The 27,072-nt window shown below is 33.5% G+C and overlaps 1 protein-coding gene across 2 annotated transcripts in view; it reads right to left on the bottom strand.

The window, feature by feature from the left end:
* Window positions 1–27,072, bottom strand: part of LOC114332067 (PAN2-PAN3 deadenylation complex catalytic subunit PAN2) — a 186,631-nt gene that overhangs the window by 130,103 nt on the left and 29,456 nt on the right. For both annotated transcript variants that reach the window (XM_050650441.1, XM_050650442.1), the window contains 4 exons: window positions 20,545–20,665; window positions 15,467–15,660; window positions 9,304–9,524; window positions 3,344–3,623 (listed from right to left, as the gene is read on the bottom strand). In XM_050650441.1, coding sequence (XP_050506398.1) covers window positions 3,344–3,623; window positions 9,304–9,524; window positions 15,467–15,660; window positions 20,545–20,665 — 816 coding nt within the window. The remainder of the gene's footprint in view (window positions 1–3,343; window positions 3,624–9,303; window positions 9,525–15,466; window positions 15,661–20,544; window positions 20,666–27,072) is intronic.

The raw sequence follows: 27,072 nt of genomic DNA, 5'->3' as shown, positions 1-27,072 counted from the left end.
GACGAATATATCTCATCATGCTTGCGGTTGGCCCTCGGTAATTATATAATGTACCATCATAATAGGGTAATATGACTTGTGGATGATTGCAGTGCCATTCACTCTCTACACGCTCTGTAGATACGACTTTTTATGAAAAAGAAATGTGAACCTTTTATTTCCCAAATTGTTTTTTTTTTACTAGCAGTCGATCGCTAGACGCTTGCAGTTTATGTGGTAGATCCCACGCAGTATACATAAGTCTGAGCACCACTGGCCCAGAGTATAATAATTTCCAGGTCATCAACCTTTTATTAACATATTATATTCTCACTGAAAGTAAGATGTTACAGAATAATAATAATTACAGCTAAAAACATATTTTCAAAAGGGCATCTCATTTTTGTGGATTCGAACTTAAAAGCCCAAGTTAGCGTCATTTTTATTAACTTTATTAGCTTGTTTACCAGAGAATTACAGAGGAATTAATTTATTAAACATAACATTAAAATTAACAACCAAAGTGATAACATTAGCAGAAGAACAACAAGGTTTTCGGCCGGGAAAACCATGCACCGACGCTATATTTATAATAAGGCAGGTACAAGAGAAGTCATTAGAATACAACAAACCGACATATTTATGTTGCGTGGACATTAAGAGGTCATTTGACAGGGTCAAAATAAAGAACGTTATCCATTTAGTGTACGCAAGAGAGGTACCTCTAGGAATAATTAAAACGATCGAAAATATGTACCAGAACAACACAATAAAAGTAAACGTAGAAGAGAAACTAACTAATCCAATTGAAGCTGGCAATGGGATAACATAGGGAGATTCATACAGTCCTCTATTGTTCAACCTGATCATGGATGAAGTAATAAAAAAAGTAAGAACTAAAAAAGGATACCAAATGGGAGAAAAACTACTTAAAATAATCTGCTATGCAGACGACGCAATATTAATCTCTCAAAGTAAAGATGATTTACAACGTATGCTGCACCAATTTAATATAACCGCTAGAAAATTTAACAATGATAATTTCCACAAGAAAGACCAACTGCATGGTTATAATAGAAAATCTACTAAGATGTAAATTAGGGCTGAAGGGTCAAATAATAGAACAAGTCATGGAGTTTAAATGCCTAGGCATCACACTATCTAGCTAAGGAAAGCTCTCAACAGAAGTGAAAGATTAAGCGAATAAAGCAAACAGAGCCGTAGGTTGCCTGAATGAAACAATACGGAGAAATAAAAACATCGAAAAAGAAATAAAAGGCAGAATTTACAAAACAGTCATCAGACCAATAATGACATACGCCACAGAAACATGACCTGATACAGAGAGGACAAAAAGGTTGCTAGAAACAGCAGAGATGAAAACCCTTCGAAAAATCGATGGTAATACACTATGGGATAGAGCTAGAAGTGTAGATATACGACGGAGATGCAAGGTAAACAACATTAATAACTGGGTAAAAACAGAAGAGTAGAATGGAACGACCACATAGGTCCAATGATAACATATAGAGTAAGGACGGCGAGAGATGGTTTCCGAATAGGAAGACGATCAGTGGGAAGACCACGAAAACGATGGAAGGACAACTTACTGGAGGCACATTGAAAAAACAGACAGTCATGTCTACACAAAGAGAAGAAGATTAGCTTGTTTGGTATACCCCAGGTATTTCAGTGATTTATACATCTCCATTCTATCAGTTCAATCATACACGTGTTTGAAATCTATAAATAGGACGTGAATTTCATATTCATAGCACCTTATTTGTACTTTCTTTACTTCAAATATTTGATCCGTTTTTCGAATAGATTATTCGCTAGTATTTTGTAAGAGATGATGATTCCCCTTTTTGTGTATTGGACACTTTGGAGCAGCTCTTCGGCTTTCTTCTTGTTCTTAATTTTCATATATAGGTTGGTGTATTTTTATTGTATCGTTTCACCTCCTGCCTTTATCACCTCCACAACTACATAATATTCTACTCTCGCCAAGCTTTTTAATTTAATTTGGATTTGTGTATAAACTTAAGAAACTTCTTCCATTGGTTATTCTATGATTCCACCTCCTTCTTAGCCGCCTAACCACTAAATAATTAAAACTCTGAAAGGTTTAATCGTCACATTTATCGTAAGGTACATATTATATCAAAGACTCAAATGAAAGGAACATCTAGAAAGGGGAGATCCAGAAGCATATATCAAGAAAACCGCCAACTAAAGGCCAGTGATAGATAGAAGAGGCAAGTACAAAATGAGACAAGAAGACCAGATAATTGAGAAAATTGGGTAGATGAAAGGAGGAAAATTTTAGAAGGCACACAACCAATAGGGACTTGCATAAAATTTTAAATTCGAAAAAAATGTTATAAATCACAACAGAACATAATTTAAAACATGTATCAAAGATAAAAAAGTTTTGTTTGTCTTTCGTTTGGCCCCTAAAGACGATTAAAAATTAAAATTATACCGGCCAGCCCAAAACGCATCGTGACGTCATCGAGTTATGTGTTTACATTCTACACCAACAAAGTAAACAAAATTATATATAATTTTAAATTAGACATTATAAACTTCAGTAGAAAATACAGTTATGTGACGTTACAAGTGTTTTTGATCGTTTGAACTATTCATAGAAAACTTGTACTTTTACAAAATGGTTTTATTTTCCATAGTGAACCTTCTTTCCTTTCCTTCAAAAACTGTATCAAACTCCAATCTCAACAAACTGGTATATATTATTACAATGACATACGATAAATGTCATTAGAATATAAATATTTTTCCTTTATTCAGCGACGACGAGCTGGCCAAATACCCAAGTAGGTGGAGGCCAATAAACTAAAGAAGAAGAAGAATATACCTAAATATAACCATAAACGGAACCATATAGTTAAACTATGTGACGTCACGGGTCGTTTGAACTAGAAAACTATTTTAAAATACAGAAGACTTTCAATTTGTACTTCTAAGTTATTATGAGTTTTTGAAGCGTGAAATTTTGGAAATTTCATTTTATACAAAACTGAACATTATTATGTAATAAAAAAATGTGCAAGTTCCCTATTGTAGAAAAAAAAAGGTTAATAATGCCCCATTAGAGTGGGAATCACTTAATAGTGAAGACGCTATGGTGATGATTGCTCGATTATTTCTAATCGAAACAGGCGCAATTATATCTCGACTTATTTTATATGCTTTGAGTAACGCAGGGGTAGAGTCTCAAATTTAAACCATTAAATTAGATCTTAACTTAATATAAAGAAATGTTAAAAATGGTCTGTTTGATTAGAATGATTTAAATATTTTAGAAACTAAGATTTCGAATATGTATTATTTTAAAATTCACCTGTATATTTTCTGCACAAGATGCAGGGGCCAATCAGAAGCCAAAGGTATCTCAGGAGGAACAATTGGCATGGGAATAACCGAGAGGGGTGTATTATAATCGTCGATACTGAAACTTGGATAAACGGTTGGTGTATCTGGCATTTCGCATGGTCTCGAGAAGGAATTAACAACAGGGTCCGTTACATTTGAGCCTGAAAAAACGTGTATGTGGCCTGTATTATCACCACAGGCCATAATCTGACTGCTGGAGGATACATCAAACGTTAAGCACATAGCACCTAAAAAATAGAAATATTATTTTAAATGTTGTTCTGAAGCTATTTCCTTGTGGCATTTTTGTAATCAACTATTTTCAATGTTTTCGGATTTTATTGTTTCGACGTCCAAATCGGATGTCGTTGTCAAAATACAAAATATTAATAAATTAAACAAAAATGTTGTTGTTTAGTAAAAAATTCTTCTAATAATTTAATTTAATCTGACTCATTTATATCAGCAATTCAGACATATAGATCAGAATTGTTGGATACATTCCTAAATATTATAAACGATCAAGAAGAGACAATACAATTTACAATGGAAAAGGAATATAATAACACCCTGCCTTTCCTCGATGTTTTAGTCTCAAAGAAGGATACTGGATATGAGACGCAAGTGTATAGAAAACCAACACACACCAACAGATATCTCAATTACTAATCTAATCACAACATCAAAGTTAAAAAGGGAATCATTAGATCCTTATACGATAGAGCTAAAATTACTTGGTCTAACGAAAATTCGTTTTTAGAAGAAAAACAATTGTTAACATCTATTGTATTAAAAAATGATTATCCTTTATCTTTTATAAATAAGGAATTGTCAAGATTGGATTAAATGGAACAGAACAACTTAAAACAATAGAAAATAAATTCAACATTTCAACAACATTCAAAACAACAAACACATTGGAGATCTATTTTATCTAAAACTAAACCTAACAATGAACAAGATAGAACAAAGAATTTTATTTATAAAATACCTTGTGAATGCGAACAATTTTATTAAGGCGAAACATCAAGACCATTAAACGTTAGAATAAGTGAACATCAGTCTTATATTAAAAATAGAGAATTTGATAGATATCAAATGTGTTAACACGCACGGGATAATGAACATACGAGTTCAGTGGAGAGATTCAAGTATAGTCCTGAAAGAAACAGATAGTAAAAAGAGAAAAATCAAAGAAGCGGCTCTAATTAAGCTCAATGAAACCGATTGTGTCGCAAATTCCTCGGTAGAATGTCAATGCAAATTTTTCGGAAAAGTATTTTTTTAGTAATATATTGTTACTATGGAACGCTTACAATTTTGAACAGCTTTAACAACAAAATACTTGGATCACAGAATATATCCCACATATATTTGATTATCACGTTACTCGATTTTATTCCACATCCCTAAGTCGCTTAAGATTAAACCATGGCAATTTTCCTGCACATTTAGCTAAAATAGGAATGCGTATCAACTCTCTCTGTTCATGTGATAACTACTCTACTGCAGATTTAAATCATATAATCTTTAATTGTGAACTTAATAAAAACCATACGAAAGCACTAATTGCTAGACTTCAGGAGCGGAATGTAAGTTTACCGCTGAATATTTCACATCTACTAAGCTTCAATACCAAAACTATTAATGATATTATCATACAATTTCTTAAAGATTCTAAAATAAAAATTTCATATGACATCTTCAATCTTCAACTTTCAAATATCTGTGGCAAAAAGTTTATCTAATGCCATCCCCTCTTTGTGAACACACACACACACACAGAATATATCCTGGTGTATTATCTGCTTGGGACCTTCCATAAATAATAAACAATAAATAACTTTTTATTAATTTCACATCTTAAATCAAGTATTTATTAAATACACTATCAATATTATTTAATAAACAACTCAAAATATTCCTGAAGCCGTGTCAAATATCTAAAATTGTCACTGTCTTGTCAGCACATTCTGTTTGACTGAGTGCATTGTATGACAAAGATAGCGAATGTTCGATTTGGAAAATATTACCACGGACATGGTGTTCATTTTTTTCGAATCCGGAGTACCTGGTGCCCAGGGTACTTACTGTTTACCTCGTCTTCTGGAGTTTTCGGCATATTCATTAAAAAATTAGTCAAAAATCATTAATTGGGTGTTTTTGGGGTCGCTGAAAACGAATATAACATCGGAAGTGATATCCGGAGTACTTCGTGCCCAGGATACCTACTCTTTACCTCGTCTTCTGGAGTTTTCGGCAAATTCATGAAAAAATTAGTCAAAAATCATTATTTGGGGGTTTTTAGGATCGCTGAAATATGAAATGATCTCCGCAAGTTATCTCCGGGGTACCTATGTTTAACTCGTCTTCTGGAGTTTTCGGCAAATGCATTAAAAAATTCGTCAAAAATCATTACTTGGGGGTTTTTGGGCTCGCTGAAAAAGAAGATGACATTGAAAATTATCTCCGTAGTACCTGGTGCCAAGGATACCTACCTTTTACGTCAACTTCTGAAATTTTCGTTATACAATCAGTCAAACCTCTAAACTTGGAAGTTATTGGATTCACCGAAAGTAAATTTCTGAATGTTAATGGTCTTCAAGGTATGTAATATAGATTGCAGTTGGTTGTAATGCGAATTTTTTGATTTTGTTTATATTTCATTATTTTCTTCTTCTTCTTCTTCTTCGCTTTCCAATGGACTTTTTAGACTATCTGTACTAGTACAATTTACTCATGCACAATTTTTACATGCAACGGAACATTTAAGGCTATGTTTCCTGCACCCACATGAATTTCCGCAGTTCGTCTTGCAACTACAGAATATCAAATTCATTATACTGCGTGGACCAGGCATTTGAGTCATTTTTATGGGAATTAATTATTTATCCATTAATTCCCATCCCCACTGTGTTAGATATAAACTGTCTTCACCCAGGGGCGACCCGTCGGAGTAGGCAACCTCTTCAAATGTACAATAATATAAATTATTAATATAAATTACTTATTTCGAAATTGTTAAATTTTGGCACAATACCTATAATAAAAAAACTACTTTTTAATTTCTCTCCGAAGTTGTAATTATTGTACGCCCCTTGTAGTAGTAGTATTAAGATTCTATATTCATTAGTAAGGCACTTTTAAACGGCGCCTAGAATAGAACATCGATGCTACATAATTGATGTGCCATCTCGCTCTTTACGCCAGCTAAGCCCTTAAGTTCTGGCGGTACAGGGCCATAATTTCCACGAATTTTTTAGGAAGTTAGGCACCAGATTTTTGAGCCTACAGGCCTTCAGCGTAACAAAATCGCTCACATCTCAGTTGATTCTCTTGTGTGTTGTAAAATTATTTTAAATTGTTTCTTGATTTGGGCTGTTAATAGGTTAAGTATTCAATAAAAATAGGTGAGACAATTTAAATGTGTTTATGAAAAGTGAATAATAAAGAGGCAAATTTAAGATTGGTGCATTGAAGGGTATTTTAATTTAGTAATAATTCACAAACAACAAATAAATCTGTGAGTAGTTATTGGTGCAATAAAATTTATCAGTCAATTATATTTTATTTTTATTGTGTTTCAATAGAATTTTGACAATTTAAGGTTAAAATGACGAATTTTCTTTGTTACATTTGATTATATAGGTATTTAAAATTTAAAGCGAGGTTAACTTGTCAATTTATTCGAAGAGAAAATCTTTATTTGAGACAAATAAAATAAGTCATATTTGATGTTGGTGAAACGTTTAAACAATTGCTTAGGTCAGTGGTTCCCAACCTTATGTCTGGCGACCCACCTTCTGATGTTTTTTTATATTCGCGACCCATGATGAAATATGTGTACGTTATTCAGCTACTGTAAGAGCTACGTCTCGACCCACCTGAAATTCGCCTGCGACCTACTAGCGGGTCGCGACCCACCGGTTGGGAAACGCTGGCTTAGGTTAAAACGGTTAGAAAAAAATAATGAAACTATTGACAGTGCTTCAGCTGGACACATTTCTTTATCTAATAAGTTATATAATGATGAAGTTAGAAAAAATAGAATTTGTGGATACATGTCGCCTACCCGCATACTGAAGTCACGAGCCGCCACTGTCTTCACCTTCTCCATACATCCAACTTTGAACTTGAAAGTAAATCCAAGTTAAAATTGTAAATGTTGGGTGAATGCATCTACAGTAGGAAGTATATTGTATTAGCCACATACTGTGCCTCGGTGTTAAAATGGCCAATGTCAATTTTTTGCGTTTTGTTTTGTCAATATTAAATTTTAAATAAAGCTTTACAAGTAAGTAAAATATTGACATTGGCCCTTTTAGCACAAAGCCACGGATATATTTTAAGCGGGAGATGGTATCTTTTACTTTCTCTATTCTCTCCTTTCTTTCATACGCAGTGGTACCATCGATTTTATAAAGTGTTAAATACCAAATTAAAATGTGTTATTAAATAATGTTATTAAATAAATGTGTAATAAAAATGTGTTATTTTTTAAAGATATCAACTAAAACTCTATGACGTAGAGGTTGCGCAGAAGGTCGTTTTCAATATTAAATACATTCTCAGCGAGCACAAAAATCCCCAGTTTTGACTAATTTATTTATCAAAATTATCGAAAACTCCAGTAGTCGAGGTAAAAAGTAGGTACCCTGGGCACCAGGTACTCCAAAATCATTCGATGTCATATTCGTCTTCAGCGACCCCAAAAACCCCCAAATAATGATTTTTTACTAATTTTTTAATGAATTTGCCGAAACTCCACAAGACTAGGTAAGCAGTAGTTACCCTGGGCACCAGGTACTCCGGAGATCACTTACCACGTCATATTCGTTTTCAGTAACTGAAAAACCCCCGAGTAACAAAATTGAACTCATTTCCGCAGATAATTGATGAGTTCTCAATTTTTTTTTATTGTCTGTTTGAGATTCACTTTAGGAAGGTATTTTTGTATGCAATTTTTCAATATTGACTCTTGGCTAGGGGTCACAAAGTTTCCTGGCGCATTCACGAATCGAATGCAAAAAAGGATTATTAAGATCCGTTTTGTAGTTATTTTTTTCGGAGGTTCAGTGCTTTACTGCCTCGCCTATTGGCCGATATTTGTTTTGTATTTTTAATATTGTTCTGAAGCTCATTTTTTTGGCATCTTAACGCAATTTACTATTTTTGTTGGACATAAGCCACAATTATTTTTCTTTAAAATCAAGCTTATTTGACGTTTCGACTTCCAAAGTGGGACAAAATCCTAAAAAAAAACTAAGTTTTCAATCTAATAGCACATAAAACAACATCCAAAAATGTTATTCTACATCCCACCAGAATGAAAACAATGGGAATCTTCTCTGGTAACACCTCCGAGGCTTCTACAATTTCCAAGCCATAACGGATGCTGAGACTAAGGAAGATGAGGGAATTTTACAATTTATAATTCACGTCCCATCTGCTCAGCGCGGTAAAGTTCCAACGAGAATGGTTCCCTTCGTACTCCAATCGGAGTAAACATGTACATCAAAAATGAATAACCATTTTCAATTTCGTTGCAACACGAAACTACAGCCGCATCATTATTCCAGTTCAATCAGAGAGTGCAGCAAATTGAAAATGGTTATTCATTTTTGATTGGAACAAAATCCTTCCGCGATGTTTTGCTTTTGATGTCTCTTTTGCTGCAGCAGATACAATGGTCTCTAGTGTGCTAGGTCGTTGGTAGTTTTTTTTATAGATAGATTATAGGAGAACATAATTATATTACATGACATCTGGCTTAAAAAAACGTTATTTACCAATTTGAGAATGACTTCGTTATCTGCATTAATTAATCTGAATCAATAACTAAATGACTTCCGAATATTACAATTTCTTTATTTATCGCAACTTATCAAATATATGGTTTTTATAACAAATAAGAACAAAATTACATACCTGGATTCTCCATTTGAAATAAACTTAGCTTTGGTTCGGCCAACGCAATGGTATCGAGTAATTGTATTTGTCCTAATACAGAAATCACAGTCAATCTTGATGATATAGACGGAACGAATTTTAAAAAGAATGGATCTATAACCGTCTGCATCGGAGATATTGCTCTCAACATTCTCAAATCATAGACCATTAAAAATCGGTCGACAGCTAATGAATTGTGCCTAAAACAAGGAAGCATAATATGGGGTGATTAAAATAATAAATATGAATAAATAAATTAAAAATAAACTAAAAAATTATTTTATAAATCACTTTCACAATTTTTTTTAAATAAATAATGGTGTAAAGTCAAACAATAAGGAATGCACGTAATTTTTCCCCTTGTTGCCATATTATAAATTTGAAAAAAATATATATAGGGAATAATCAGATTTTTTTGACATGCCTGACATGTCATTCCTATTACAGCGGGCATTTCATTGGGTAGAATTAGAGACGAGTTTATATGACGTCACTATTATATTTGGAGTGATTGTAAATGGTAGAGTCCTTTTCATGAGCATTTTTCAGTGCATCACAAATGATAGAAAAAAAGGTAAGTCCGTGATAATACACATTTATAACATTTATTCTAACATGACATTTTAGTTAAATCTGACAGTCGTCACATTTTATTTGCAATTTGGCATAAAAACAAATCAATTATGTTTATTGCATTTATAAAATGGTATTTTCTTTGATTTGTATCGTCTTATAAATTGTACAGATTATATTCGTAGATATATTATATAATTCGTAAATAATTTAGCGCCATCTATCGACAACTAGAATAAATGTTATAAATGTCTGTAATCACCGACGTGCTTTTTTTTCTGTCACATTCAATTTAATGCTTTAGAAAGAAATCGAAAAACTGTGACGCACTGAAAGATGCTGATGAGACGAAGAATAACTGACGTCTATCATAATGGAGGTTAAATTTAATGTCAAATTATTGTTTTCAAATTATATTTTATTTATTTAGTTTATATTTTAACGACAGTTTATTTTTTACCCCTTTCCCTCCCCTATTCTTGATTGGTCGATTAGGTTCGTAATAGACTTACTGTATGGTAGGTTTAGCTAGGCGTTAATTTTAAGAAATGTTGCTGGCTAAATGGGCACAGCTCACAAAGACCATAAAAGAAGAAGAAAAAAAATAAACAAACAAACCTCTTACGTAACCTTATATCGTACAATATCAGTTGGACACTTATTGTAAAGATTTATCTTTGTTTCACACTCTTCAAGACAAAGACAAACAGTAGTTGCTGTGGTAAATACATTTAACTTTTTTATTTGGCAACAGCGCTGTCCTGCCAAACTTGACGGTAGCGAAAAAACTAATATATGAGGAAAAGTGTGTTGAATTTGTTTGCCGTTAAGTTTGTACCTGTGGGTTATGATGTCATTATGACGTGCATTCGTAATTGTTTGACTTCTAGTTTATTATCCTCTAATTCTCATCTATGTTACACATGAAGCCGGCTATAGCAAATCATTTTTTTTATTGTCATCATTGTTATCGGCGATAAAGCACACCAAATCACTGCAACCCATATCAAGGTGTTAGTTATGATAATAGTAGGGGAGCGAAGTATGCTAAATGTGCAGTCACTCGAGCGCTTTGGGGACCTATTGAGTTGTGAAGAGTAGGTCCTAAAACCAAAAAAAGTTAAGTAAAGTTTTCCATTTTAGTGGGGACTTTCTATTTTTAATTTAATTTTCCATTTCCAACTAAGCGTTTTTTAAAAAACGTAAAACATAATTTGAAAAATGTTTCGAATAAAAGTTGCTTATTTTTACGTAAAGAATCCAAATCTGAAATAAAAATTTGGGGCCCCTATTTAAGATTTTAAAGTAACCCCCCACCCCACCTCCTCAAAAATATTGATTAAGTGTATTTTGCAGTTTTTCGATCTAATGTTTATTTTGCGAAATATCGCGGGATTTGTATTTAAAATTTTAAATTTACCCCCCATCCCTCTCCGTGGGGGTCATGTTCGGTCACAGTATATAGAGGTTCCACAGTAAAACCACTCCTCTGTCGGCGCTTTGATCTCAAGAAGTAATACCGGCAGTACGCAATTGGTAATTCACCAGTGGTGCATGCGGGTTTTCCCTGTTAAAATCCGTACGTTTCTATGCGACTAGCAATGCGAGAGTGGGGCAAAAGCGACTAAGACATTGCGCGGTCGCCATGCGCGACTACAGATTTTACTTCCAATTTTTCGGAGAGCGGTTCTACTGTCCCTCTTTATACTGTGGTTCGGTATCATTCGATAGATTTTTGAAAAATATCGAACACGTATTTTTTAATTTTTCGATCTAACGTTCATTTCGCGAATATTCGCTTTTTTTGTGAAACTTTTTAACTCGCCCATTTCCTTACGCCCCGCTCAAATAGTCAAATTTTTGAAATATACGCTGTTTTGCATGTCATTAACTTACCTTATCTTAATCTGACAATTTCGAGTATTTTTAAGGATAGATTATTTTACGGGCGTTAACGAACTCCCCTGTGTTAAGAGCCAATATATGGTAGAGGTTCATCTGCAGGGCACCAGATTTCTCCCCATATGATAATCTGACGCGTTCGAGTAACTGCAAAAATCCCCGCTTGGGCTCCCCTACCATAGTCTTTTTCTCTATTTCTTGAAAATGAAAACCACTGTCCATATTTATAATTTAAAAGTCTGCTAAAATGATTGGCAATATGAGGTAGTATTGGGTGCAAGAAAAATAAGTTTAACATTATCCAGTACAATCTTTGCAGATCCACTGTATCCACTGTAGCATGTAACTTCGATAACGTTACACAGCAAGCTAAAAACACCCTTAAATATTAAAGAAAGTTCCAATGTTGTGTACTCTCTACTCTGTAATAATGGCTACAACGTATATATTGGAGAGAGTATTGAAGTGCTACGTCTGGTCCGTTTTGCTCTATGGATGTGAAACCTGGACAACAAAAATGAAGAATTTTAACAGATGAGAAGCGTTTGAATTCTGGCGTTACCGTCGCATACTCAGAATCCCATGAGCAGTACATACCTCTAATGAACGTGCGCTAGAGACCATGCACAAAGAGCGACAATTGAGCAACATCATAAAAATGAGAAAGGTTCAATACTTCGGTCATATAATGAGATGACATAAATATCGCTTACTCCGGTTGATCGTTCAAAATCCGGCAAAATCGAAGGAAAACGCTGAGTTGGAAGAAAACAACTGGCCTGGCTGCGCAACACTAGACTATCGACAGGTCGAACGGACGAGGAATTGCTTCATATTATAGCTGCCCATCGAGAAACGTTTCATCAGCTTGTTAATACGACAATAGCCTCATGAGGTCCTCTACTAGGCTGCTAAGATGATTTTCTAGTCGTGTCATATTTTTGTAGTAAATGCCATCTCTTTTTTGAGCCATTATCCATAGCTCAGTGGCTAGGTACTGGCTTACCAAGCCGGACGACCTGGCTTGGGCTTTGTAAGTAGTCGTTAACACCCAAATCTAATCCAGAAGGTTACACCAAATACTATTGACTGTAATACATACAACTCTTGACATTTCCCATTACATTTGAGGAAGCAAAAAAATAGCGCCATCTCGTGATCCGCGGTGATAACCAGAGCAATCTAACCTTACATTTATAAATTTGCTTTATTATTGTTTTGGTATAAGTGTTTGAACTATTTTTATTTTAATTTAATTTTGAAAAATTAGCTCGGTATTCAAACATTTATCAAATTAAATTTGAATGTTTACGTCAAATTTTACGTTGTCACAACGTAGTTTCACTGCAAGCCGACAGTGGCGCTAGTGGCAACGTGCTTCCAGATTTCTGTGGGAGTTGAATGTATTACAGTCAATAGTATTTGGTTACACGAATGGAATATGTACAATAAACGTACGTCCGGTTATAACAACAAACGATTTCCAAAAAAAATCTCTTTTTTGACAGTTATCATTTCAAGATTACGAGTAATGAAAGAATTAGGTCAATAACAAGGTGCGTTTGTAATAATGTGAAGAACTTTTGATTGAAATCGCTTCAAAATATCTACAGGGTGTTTGGTAAAGAATGGGCCATAACTTAACCTTAGATTCCTGAGGTTAAAATAGGTCGATTTAAACTTACCTTAGTACGAAAGTTGATAAGAACCGTCAAAGTTTAACTTTTATTTTTTTTTTATTCTTGAATAAAAGAACCTCTCGATTCTTCTTCATTTTTCTGAGGACCTCCTCATTTGTGACCCGGTGAGTCCACGGGATTTTAAGAATTCTCCAATATAGCCACATCTCAAATATTTCCAATTTTCTGCACATATCTTCGTTCAAGGTCCACGATTCAACTCCATAAAAGAAGACGTAGCATCGCAGCATTCTTACTTTTATACCAAGACAGAGGTTGTGGCTCTTGAAAAAGGCCCCCATACGGTTGAAAGTGGAGTTAACTTTTCCGATTCATTGGTCGGCAGCTAGGTGAAAAATATCACCTGAAGACTGAAATAAGACTAGACCAGAAAAAGTGGAAAAGTAATCCTGTTATATCAAGGCCAAAGATAATGGTCAATAAATGCTCATCCTACTGAAGAATGAAATCAAAAGTTCTTCACGTACGTAAGAAGTCTCAAAAAATGGATGTAAAATTTCGATTCACACCAGAAAAAGGGCAACGATTTGAAAAAGAAAAAATTTGTAAAAACAGCAACCTGGAACATTAAATCTAAACCAGGAAATGGAAAAAGGACTTAATAGATAATATAACATCGACATAATGTGCCTTACGGGAGGCCAAGAAAAAGTCCAATGCACTTCACAATCTCCTTTAGTTTAAAAACTTCGATTATTGCAGATGTCACATTGGAGGTATGGCACTCCCGAAGACGTTATGTATACTGCATCATTTGTTGTTATTTAATCAAAAAATAACTACAAAAAATCCCATTTCATAATTATGATTGAACAGCTTTTCACACAAATAGCGTAAAACTTAGCGTAAAATGGGGCTTACGGTGTCCGGACAAATAATCCCTGGACAAATAATCCCGGACAAAAATCCCCACAAATTATCCATGGACAAAAAATCCCCACAATCCCCAAACAAATAATCCCCGGACAAAAAATTACTACAAAAAATTTCGGACAAATATTCCCCACAAAAATCCCCAAGAAATATTTGCTGTCGAATAGTTTTCAAAAGCTTTCCCGTGAACGCAAATATTTTTCAGCCTCAGTGCAACCGCTCAGCAATCGTCATGAAACCGCTTTTTGGGATGAAAATAATGATTAGCAATTAAGTAAGCATGAACTGTAATTTCGATTACCAAATTGCAAATTCCAATTTCTTATTCAAACTGATTTTCCCCAGTACGGGTTCATGCCGAAAATATGGGGAATGAGCTAAGGCTCTGGAAATCATGTAACTATTCGCAAATCTTTTGCTCACTCTGCTTTTAATCATTCTGTTCAAAACAGTGCCTATTCGTGATGATAACTGCTGGTCCTGAAAACGATAATTTTGATTGTCTTTTTTTGTAAATTTTACGTCAACGATACTTTCAAGACTCCAGTTTCAATTTCAATTCAATGCAAGCAACATTTCAAAAACCTAATTTATAAAAAAATAACAGGTTTTTTTTGCATTACAATCAAAATTATCGTTTTCAGGACCAGCAGTTATCATCACAAATAGGCAATGTTTTGAACAGCGTTATTCAAAGCAGAGTAAGAAAAAGATTTGCGAATAATTACAACAAAACATGATTTTCACAGCCTTAACTCATTCCCCACAGCATGAATCCGTATTGGGGAAAACCAGTTGGAATAAGAAATTGGAATTCAAAACCTGGTAATCGAAATTACAATAATTCTTTCTTAATTTTCATTGCTAATCATTATTTTCGTGCCGAAAAGCGGTTTCATGACGACTGCTGTACTCTCATGCACTGAGGCTGAAAAACATTTGCGTTCACGAGAAAACTTTTGAGAACTATTCCGTCAGCAAATATTTCTTGGTGATTTTTTTCCAAATTTTTTGTGGGGACTTTTTGTCCAAAAAAATGTGTGGGGATTTTTTGTCCGGGGAAGTATAATTGTTTCGGTTGGCGTTAAACTTACCTGTTACTAAAACCACATGTAACAAGAAGATTCCCTTGCACATCGAAATCACTCAAGCTTCCTGTATGTGTGTCTATGCTATGCTCAACATTTAAACTCGTTGGATCACGCAGATCGATACGTCCTAATGGATTTCCAGCACACACGAATCGACTGTGAGGCCTTAACATAACACAACCTTCACCAACATCTGCCTAAAATTTAAAAAATTATGAAATTTTCTTCAAACAGTATTTAATAACAGAGAATTCATATTCATAAGTTCATATATGTAGGGACATCTCTTAACCCCAATAACAACACATCACGTGAAATAAAAAGGCGGATCATAATAATTCCAAATAGGTGTTATCAAGTGAGGGACCGCAGACGTTCAGATACAATAAGCATTCTTTGTAAAGACAATGAAGTCGACTTTACTAAGTAACAAGACATTTACTTAACACACACTACACATTACACTACAATCTGATTGCGACTGTCTGAATGATTAATATCTATGCAATTAAAAAAAGCCTATCAAAGTACTTAGCTAACAAACGATGTTTCAAAAAACTCGTATAGACTGTATAGATAGACCAATAATAATCCTCATTCTCACATATGGATGAGAGGCATGGATCCTAACCAAAACAGGCGAATCCCCGTCCCCTCGTCTCCTATATTCCTAAAAACGAAATAAGATGCATAGATATATAGACCAGGACGGATCTGTTTTGAGGTGGATGTGAGAGGTGGCATTCGGATTTTTGCAGATAAAGTTAGGTGACAACTTCAATAATTATAATTGACTTATGCTCCTTCTCAAATATGGCCGGAACATTAATAGAAAAATTTAAATATTTAAAAATTTCGAAAAATATCGATTTTTTTCTACTTTCATTGCTTATAACTTTAAAACTATTCACTTTGGAACAAAGTCATAGGGTAATAAAATAAAGATAAATGAATTTTGTATAATATACGACTGGTTAAAAAGATGTCTTAAATTATTTCCCTTTCTGCAAAATGGTAATAAATAGAAAATAAGGGGGTAAAAAAGACTGTTTTTATTTAATGTTTTTCAACCACTTTGTTTGCACCTAGAACCTTCATAATTTGCTTCGAAAATTCTTACAACATACTTCAACCGTCCACCAAATTTCATTAAAATCGACCTAATAGATTTTGCATAATAATTGTTCAATCTAAATTTTTTTTAAAAAGTTCAAATTTTTTAAAAACTGTCTGAACAAAAAGTAGACTATTTAGAAATTTGCTAATTTTTTAACATATAAAGAGGTTCTCTACCTATCTAATACACTTTACAGAATTAAAATCGGATTATTTAAGCGGCTTCAGCACTGTTTTAAACTTAAAAACAATGTTTTGGTTTATAAACAAATACAGTGAGGACGTTTGAGTTGGAATAAATTCATTTTCTTGAGAATGGGCGACTCTGGAGATAATTCCCGAAATAATCGATTTTTATTTTTAAATTATAATTTTTTGGCATAAATATCATACTAGTGACGTCATCTATCTGGGTGTGATGACGTAATCAAAATACTGGAATTAATTTAATTAAAAAAATTTTTTTCAATACAAACCCTGTAGAAATAATTATGTTAATGTTTATATTAGTGAATATAAAATTGAATAGCCTTTCGATTGAGTTATCACACGGCACCCATTCTCACTTAAAAAAATCATCGATTACGTCATCACGCCCAGATGGATGACGTCACTAGTATAATATAGATATATATACCAAAAAATTAGAATTTAAAAATAAAAATCGACCTGTTTCGGGATTTATCTCGAGATGCCTATTCTCGAGAAAATGAATTTATGCCAACTCAAACGTCCTCACTGTATTTGTCTATAAGCCAAAAAATTGTTTATAACTTTAAAACAGTGCTGAGGCCGCTTAAATAATCCGATTTTAATTCTGTAAAGTGTATTAGATAGGTAGAGAAGCTCTTTATATGTAAAAAAAATTAGCAAACTTCTAAATGGTCTACTTTTTCTTCAGAAAGTTTTTAAAAAATTTGAACTTTAAAAAAATAGATTACAAAATTATTTTGCAAAATCTATCAGGTCGATTTTAATGAAATTTGGTGAACGATTTAAGTATGTTGTAAGAATTTTCTAAGCGAATTACGAAAGTTCTAAGTGCAACCAAAGTGGTTGAAAAACATTGAATAAAAACAGGCTTATTTTGCCCCCTCATTTGGTATTTATTGCTATTTTGCAGAAAGGGTAATAATTTAAGATATTTTTAACCAGTCGTTTGTCATAAAAAATTCAATTATCTTTATTTTATTTCCCTACGACTTGGTTCCAAAATGAATCGTTTTAAAGTTATAAACAAAGAGAGTAGAAAAAAATCGATGTTTTTTTTGAAATTTTTAAATATTTTAATTTTTTTATTAATGTTCCGGGCTTATTTGAGAAGGAGCATAAGTCAATTATTATTGTCGAAGTTGTCACCTAACTTTATCTGCAAAAATCCGAATGCCACCTCGCACATCCAAAAATAGACGTTTTTTCACAGATCGGCTCTGGTCTAATAACTTTGATCTGCAGGATATCTGAAGAATACCGCAGATTATCAGGAAACAAGCAAAAGTTTAACAGAGAATATATTACATGTCCTGTGGATAGACGAGTTAACACAGGATACTGCGAAAATTGGTATTAGACAAGGCGAAAACGGCGGGTTCGTTGGGAAAAATATTCCCATGAGATTTTTTTTCATAAGCACATTCACACCCCAGAATAAGGTTCAAGAAGTCGCCCACACAAAAAGTGGTCCAAATTTTTTTTAACATTTTTTTTTAATCAAATTGCAAAAATCAATGTTTTTGGTCCAGACAAATTTTTTTAGGTTTTTTGGACCGTTCTGGACAAAAAAGGTCTATTATATTTTTTCTCTAAAGTTGATCGTTTTCGTGTTATAAGCAATTTAAAATTTGAAAAACGCGAAAATGGCCATTAATAACTCGGTTAAAAGTTATTACTATGAAAGTTAGAAAGTGACTAAATCAAAGTTGAAAGCCCCCCCTACAAGATGCTGAAGAAATTTTTGTGTCATTATTTTATTACTAAGCTGTTATTTTTAAGTAATAATAATGAGCGCCATGCACGTGTTAGGCAGCCGTAAATGCTGAGTGCGAGAGAGATGCCATTCCGGCAGTCCACTTGTGCATCTTACTCGCACTCACATTTACAGCCGCGTCAATACGATCTAACCGCTGATTGTTATTAATTAAAAATAACAGCTAAGTAATAAATTAATGACACAGATTTCTTCAGGATCATGTAGCGGGGCCTTTAAACTTTGATTTGGTCACTTTCTGACTTTCATAATAATAACTTTTAACCGAGTTATTAAGCCTTGAAAATGGCCATTTTCGCGTTTTTCAAATTTTAAATTGCTTATAACTCGAAAACTATCAACTTTAGAGAAAAAAATATAACAGACCTTTTTTGTCCAGAATGGTCCAAAAACCCTAAAAAAAATTTGTCCGGGCCAAAATATTGATTTTTGCAATTTAGTTAAAAAAAATTGTTAAAAAAATTTGGACCACTTTTCGCGTGGGTGACTTCTTGAACCTTATTCTGGGGTGTCTCACGAATGTAATTAGGCAAAAAAATCTCATGAGCATATTTTTCCCAACGAACCCGCCGTTTTCGCCTTGTATATATAGCCAATTCGAAAATTTAAGTAAGGGTCAGAGCAGATTAGCTCAGAAATCTTTAGAAGGTCGAGGTCCTTTAAGGGCTGTAGCACTGTGATTACGTAATGTATGCCTGGTTGCACCAACAAATCTTAAGCTCCAGCTTGGCCCAGCTCAGCTTATAAATAGGGCCGTTCTAAGTCTCACTTACGTTACACCATAATTTTCGATTCTTATCAATGCAATCCACGTGGCAATCCATTGTGGCAAGCTGAAAATTGATCTAAGACTCGACAAACGAATTGTCGAATGAAAGCTTCTTATTACCATAACCCAAGGATGGTAATCATCCTCATCAATTAGACAATCACGTCCACTTCTGGACATAGGCCTTCCTAAGTTTTGTCCAGTATTTTCTACAATGAGCCGTTGTAGCCAGTTTCCCGCTATTCTTTTTACATCGTCGGTCTATCTAGTCGGTGGTCGTCCTGGGCTTCTTTTATAGTGTCTGGTCCTCCATTCCATGATTCGTCTGGTCCGTCCATCTTGTGTTCTAGCTAAGTGCCCTGCTCAATTTCACTTAAGCATCGTGATTCTTTCGATGACGTCTTGAACTCCTGATATTTGCCGGATTTGGTTTGTATTAGGATATTGTATTGTAGGATAATATTAAAGGTGAGAAATTTGACCTCGGACTTCAGTTTCCAGAATTGTTAGTACGGTTGTAAATACGCCGAAATATTGCAATCGATATATTATTCGACGCGCCTTAGCAAGACGAGAACAAATAATTATATACTTCTGGATTTTTATCTCTTCCGGTTAAAAATTTGACTCCGAAAGTGACACATTATAGTAGCAGAAATAGTACATGTGATATATTATTCGACGCGTATTGAAAAGACGATCTCGAATATTTAGTTCCGGTTTTGAAGTCATTTCCGGTTAAAAAGTTATGACTGGAAGTTTGACTATGTAATGCCTCTTTGCAGCAACAAATCTTAAGCTCCAGCTTAGCCCAGCTCAGGTTACAGATAGGGCCACTTTAAGTCTCAATTACATTGCGCCATAATTTTCGATTCTTATCGTCTAAATCCAGGTGGCAATCCATTGTGGCAAGCTGAAAATTGATCTAAGATTCAATGGTGAAACGCGTATGTTTCGTAAGCTGAGCTTAAAACAAGTCGTAAGTTTAACATATGTTGGTGCAACCAGGCATTAATGGTTTAAAAAAAGTCGCTCATGAGGTTCGAAAAGTAAAAAAAAGTTTAAAATTGATCAAATCAGCATGTGTAACAGTCTGTATACATTTTTAGAATTATGTGTTTCGCTAAGATTTCAAAAAATAAAGGATAAAAAATATGATGCAATTTCAATAATGTCTAGCTAGAGTGTATTTAAAAATTAAGTACTTACTACTAATGTTTCTTTTCCAACATTTAAATTGAAGTCTATAAGTTTATCTTGGTGACTTCCCAACAAGAAGCGGTTAGGTGACATTTGTAACATACATTGCATTTCATTCATATTGCCAGAACTGAAATCGGAAATAAAAATATTAATTTAGTTGTTAATTGTTTTAATGTAATTAATTTAGTTGTAAAATGTTAATTGCTTAAATGTTAAGTATTTTCTATGGGAAATAAGCCACAATTTTACTAAAAAATGAATGTATTAACGTTTCGAAGCCCAAATCGGGTTTCGTTGTCCAAAATACAAAATACTATTAAAATAAACAAAAATTTTGTTGCTAAGTAAAAAAAATCTTCTAATAATTTATTTAATCTGACTCGTTTATATTGGCAATTCAGACGTATATTATACATTTTAAAGTAGAAGACTTTAAATGATATCGCCAATATTTATGAGTTGCGTTCCTGGGACGACTTTACTAAAAGATAGTTCATTCGATTACATGAAATCAATCCCAACTCAAGAATATCCGTCGCAGAAAAATCATAGCATGTGATCTGTCTTTAAAAAGACAACCAAATGCAACGATGACAGTAAAATTCTCGCGTTAGAGATTCCATAGTAAATCACGAGGGAAAACCAGGAAAAAACCTCGTGATACTATCCCGACATCGTAAGTATTTGGTCTTACATTTAATTTACTTTCAAAAAACTAATACCAAATTCTGACTTAATATGTTTAAATTATAAATAATATTAATAATACATAGATATACAATAAGTAATACTAAAATATAACATTTGTACTAACTCGATATGTTATTGACTTACTAATCGTGGTATTTTCTTTCTATTGACTTCCTCTTTCAGTATGGGTAACCATATCCTACTGCATTCTACCGAGGAATTTGCGACACAATTGGTTTCATTTAGCATAATTAGAGCCGCTTCTTTGATTTTTCTCTTTTTACTATCTGATTCTTTCAGGACTATACTTGAATCTCTCCACTGAACTCTATGTTCATTATCCCATGCGTGTTGACATATTTGAGATCTATCAAATTCTCTATTTTTAAGATAATAATATGTAATTACATATTTAAGATAATAATAGATCTCAAATATGTCAACACGCATGGGATAATGAACATAGAGTTCAGTGGAGAGATTCAAGTATAGTCCTGAAAGAATCAGATAGTAAAAAGAGAAAAATCAAAGAAGCGGCTCTAATTATGCTAAATGAAACCAATTGTGTCGCAAATTCCTCGGTAGAATGCAGTAGGATATGGTTACCCATACTGAAAGAGGAAGTCAATAGAAAGAAAATACCACGATTAGTAAGTCAATAACATATCGAGTTAGTACAAATGTTATATTTTAGTATTACTTATTGTATATCTATGTATTATTAATATTATTTATAATTTAAACATATTAAAGTCAGAATTTGGTATTAGTTTTTTTTTAAAGTAAATTAAATGTAAGACCAAATACTTACGATGTCGGGATAGTATCACGAGGTTTTTTTCCTGGTTTTCCCTCGTGATTTACTATGGAATCTCTAACGCGACAATTTTACTGTCATCGTTGCATTTGGTTGTCTTTTTAAAGACAGATCACATGCTATGATTTTTTTGCGACGGATATTCTTGAGTTGGGATTGATTTCATGTAATCGAATGAACTATCTTTTAGTAAAGTCGTCCCAGGAACGCAACTCATAAATATTGGCGATATCATTTTAAAGTCTTCTACTTTAAAATGTATAATATACGTCTGAATTGCCAATATAAACGAGTCAGATTAAAGAAATTATTAGAAGAATTTTTTTACTTAGCAACAACATTTTTGTTTATTTTAATAGTATTTTGTATTTTGACAACGAAACCCGATTTGGGCCCGGTTTTTAGTAAAATTGTGGCTTATTTCCCATAGAAAATACTTAATTATAAAAATGCCACAAGCAAATTTCTTCAGAACAACATTGCTTAAATGTTACTAATAAACAAATTGAATCAGTCGTTTGAGGAACCCGACATGTCCAAAAAAACTGTTTCCGTTTTTTTTTTTTGTATTTTTACTAATAACCTTAGATATAGAGTCACATGTTTCAAGAGAAACCCGACCCTGTTTAACATTCTAAATTCTAAATGAACGTAGTGAGTTGAGAAAATTTGCTGACTCAAAACAAACCCGGCCATCCGAGATGTTTTTTGCACTTTTCCACAACTTTGCTTTTGTGGACATGTCGGGTTTCTACAACCGATTCAATTACAACAATCAATAACTCTAACAAAATTATACTATTTTATAGTAACAATGTTATTAAATACAAAATCAATGGGAAAATTTCAGTAGGTAGCTGGCTGTATACCATAGTTAAAAAACTAATACAGAAGTAAAAAACTTAAATTTGTATCTTGGTATAAAATGTTTATTAATACTTTTTAAAATGTCGTCCAAATGGATTGCAAAACGTTTTCGATCTGATTCAGATCATCCTCAGTGCCTAGAATGAAGTATTTCCACGTTAGATTGAAAGCAAAAGGTTAAAATTGTGACTATTAGTTAAAGAAAAAACATGTGGCAAATAATTACATTCTGCTAAGTAAATTACCCTAGAAAGTAAAAGAATTATTTTATTTCCAATCCTCTTTCATACATGTTTCTAATCATGTAGTTACATTGTCTTGCCTCGTGTCTCTGACATTTCAGGTTACCTCGTTTTTCCTGCTGTGGCTTGCTCAATCTAACGTGGAAATACTTCATTCTGGGCACTGAGGATGATCTGAACCAGATCGAAAACGTTTTGCAACCCATTTGGCCGACACTTTAAAAAGTTTTAATAAACATTTTATGCCAAGATACAAATTGAAGTTTTTTACTTCTGTATTAGTTTTTTAACGTTATTAAAGTATTATTTTCAACCATTGACATTGTTTTGTGTAAGATATAAAATCATTCAAAGTAAGAGAGAGACCTGGGATCGAAAGTGCCAAGAAATCGAAGCACATATAGGAAGATGAAAATGCAGTGAATCATGGAAATTTCTGAACAGGATCAAGAATAACGAAACACGCAACGACAAACTACAATTAATACCAACAGATAAATGGGTCCAACATTATAAGGACTTATTAACTGAACAAAGGCCCGAATACTCACAACCAACAGAGACGGAAATACAAATTGTAGGGGAAGAAATAAACATAAACAGTGTAGCAGTTAAAAATGCAATTAAACAACTAAAAATGGAAGATCTCCAGGTCCAGGTGGGATGAATGCCGAACTACTGAAAAATGGAACTGAAAAACTTTTCGAATCTCTGGCATATGTATTTACAAAGTACATCAATGGCGAAAATGTACCCAGTGACTGGAAAATAGCTTAATGATCATCGATTCATAAAAAGGGTAATAAACTAAAATGTAGCAATTATCGCGGAATATCAGTAACAAATACAATAAGCAGAGTATATGTATACAAAAATTTTAAGAGAACTGATTGAACAAGAATACTCAGGATACGAAGAAGAAGAACAATGCGGGTTTAGAGCTGGAAGGTCCTGTACGGATAATGTATTTTCGTTAAAACAAATCATCGAAAAAAATTAGAATGGAATACACCTAGTTTTTATAGATTTGCAAAAAGCATATGACAATATACCAATACCGAAACTATGGGAAGTACTGCAAAACTCCAACATTAACTTTACTCTCATAAAAGCTGTCCAAAATGTATACAGTGACATGAAATCTGCGTCACATGAGTATCAAAGCATGAGTAAAATTAGGAAACAAAATAACAGATTTGTTTACAGCCAACAAAGGTTTACGACAATGATGTTGCATATCTCCGAGTCTGTTTAAGATTTATGTCGCCAAAGCCCTTACAATATGGAAAAGAAAATGCAGTGGAATGGGCATCCAAATCGACGACAACACCTGCCTGAACACCCTTCAGTTTGCAGACGATCAGATAATATGTGCAAACAATAAAGAAGATTTGGACTATATGACTCGGAAATTGAAGGAAGAATACGAAAAATGGGGACTGCAGATGAATGTAGAAAAAACACAATATTTATGCATAGGTGATGATGATTCAACTGATATGATATTGGACAATAATCAGAAAATAAATAGCTGTGATAAATATAAGTATTTGGGAATTAATTTCAACAAGGAAGGTACTGACGATGCAGAAATTAAGAGCAGAATAAATAAAGCAAGAACGATAATTAACTCATTGAACGGAGTTTTGTGGAGTACCGAGATAGGGAAACAAAGAAAAATGAGAATATACAACACCATGATTAAGAGCACATTGGTATACGGATCCGAAACATGAAGAATAAAGGAACACCAAAAAAGAAAAATAGAAGCTACTGAGATGGACGCCCTAAGAAGAGCAAGTAGAACATCGAGATTGGACCCGGTTAGAAATGAGGAAGTAAAGCGACGAATGAATTTACAGGAAACGGTTGTAGAATGCATTGAGAAGAAACAATTAACGTGGTACGGACATGTTCAGAGAATGGGGGAGGAAAGACTGCCAAAGAAAATTATGAAATGGATACCTACAGAAAACAGGAAAAGAGGAAGGCCAAGAACGACATGGATACAAGGAGTAAGACGATCAATGAGTGTACGAGGATTAGAAGATGAAAACTGCAATGATAGAAAATATTGGCAACAAGGCATCAGACAACGTCAGAGGACGTTTTGAACCCGAATATATATATTGTTTTGTAATTTTGATAAACCATAAATCATGAGAATTTAATAAGGGATCACTAACAGGAGAATTTTATTGTCATTATTGCACTATGATTTTTTCTGACGGATATTCTTAACCCTGGAAGATCACACCTATTTTTTTTTTAAATAAACCGCACACATGGGTATCAGATACCCAATGATTTTTTGTGAAGAAATAAAAAAAAGTAAATATTTTATGATTTCCAGAGACTCTCTAGTCACTATTGAATACATAAGAATAATTAAATCAATTATTTTATTTTCTCTCTCTTAATTGTAGTAACACAAAAGAAAAAAATATTAAAAATACCTAAAAATAATTAAAAAACATTTTCTAAGAAACCGGAAACATAATTCAAAATATTTTAATTTATTTTAACAAAAAAATGGTCTTTCTAACTAAAATATAACACCTTTTGGTTATAGAACTCGTATTCATTCTTAGCCAGGTATTTCAGTTTCACTCATTTTAGTGACTACATTCATATGTAAGACAGTGTGGCTCTATAATCCATGCATTATGCTTTATAGCAAGCCGAGCATGTACTCTTTGCTTTTCCATCTTTGCCTTTGCAGAAATAACACCTAGTTTGCTTTACTAAATTTGTGGGATGTTGTGTTGTTAGGTCATTAACTTGAACGCACACTTGATCGCAAATCTCACACATGGGTGCTACATACCCTAGCCTGTATTCAATAAATTTTCGTGATTGGAAATATTGCTCAAATGAGACCGCAACTACACACCCGTCCTTGGAAGACTAGAGACTGAATTTACATAAAGCAGCATTACCATTGAAATGCAGCTGCGCAAGCTACATGCAGTTACAATAATATATAAGTGTCGCGATGGGTATCTAATCTCACACCCAAGTGTGACCTTCCAGGGTTAAGTTAAACTTGATTTCATGTAATCTTCATCTTCTAATAAAGTCGTCCCACGAAAGCAACTCATAAACAATATCAGTTGAAAGTCATTTATTTTAAAATCTATTATATACGTCTGAATTGTCAATATGAATGAGTCAGATAAAATTAAATTATTAGAATTTTTTACCAGCAGTTTTAAGTAGCAAAATAGTGCAATCACTGAAGGTGGATATGAGCTATTACCTCCGATTTCGTTGAACCTCCATCGACTTACATGAAAATTGGTGAGTAATTAGAGGATATCTCAAGGAACAAAGGTGACATGGTGCCAACTTGCGCTTTTACCCTGGGGGTGGATGCCACCCCGTCTTGGGGGTGAAAATTATTTTATTAAAAATAACCCCATAATTCTAACTCTAAGCAAAATTTGTTATATAAAGTTATTGAAATAAATCAATACTTTTTGAGTTATTAAAAATTAAAGATACTAATTTTTCGCGAGAAAACTGCATGTTTTTATCGATTTTTTTATAAATACCTCAAAAACTGTAAGATTTTACAAAAAAGTTATTACCAAAATTGAAGCTAATAAAAAACAAAATAAACTTCTTACTAGAAAGACCTTTTAATGTTAACTAATAGTGAGTTATAGGTAATTGAATGTATATTTATTTCGGCGACTACCCAAATCAAAGTATTCAAGCTTAAATAACGGGAAAATGATGAATTTTATAATGGTAGGGGAGCCCAAGCGGGGATTTTTGCAGTTACTCGAGCGCGTCAGATTAGCATATAGGAGAAACCTGGTACCCTGCAGATGAACCTCTACCATATATTGGCTCTTAACACAGGGGAGTTCGTTAAGGGGGGCCCGAAAAAAAAATCTATCCTTAAAAATACTC

The sequence above is a fragment of the Diabrotica virgifera genome, chromosome 5 (assembly GCF_917563875.1).
Source record: "Diabrotica virgifera virgifera chromosome 5, PGI_DIABVI_V3a".
Lineage (NCBI taxonomy): Eukaryota > Metazoa > Arthropoda > Insecta > Coleoptera > Chrysomelidae > Diabrotica > Diabrotica virgifera.
The sequence above is the reverse complement of the archived record's forward strand: the minus strand, read 5'-3'. Positions and strand labels throughout refer to the sequence as shown.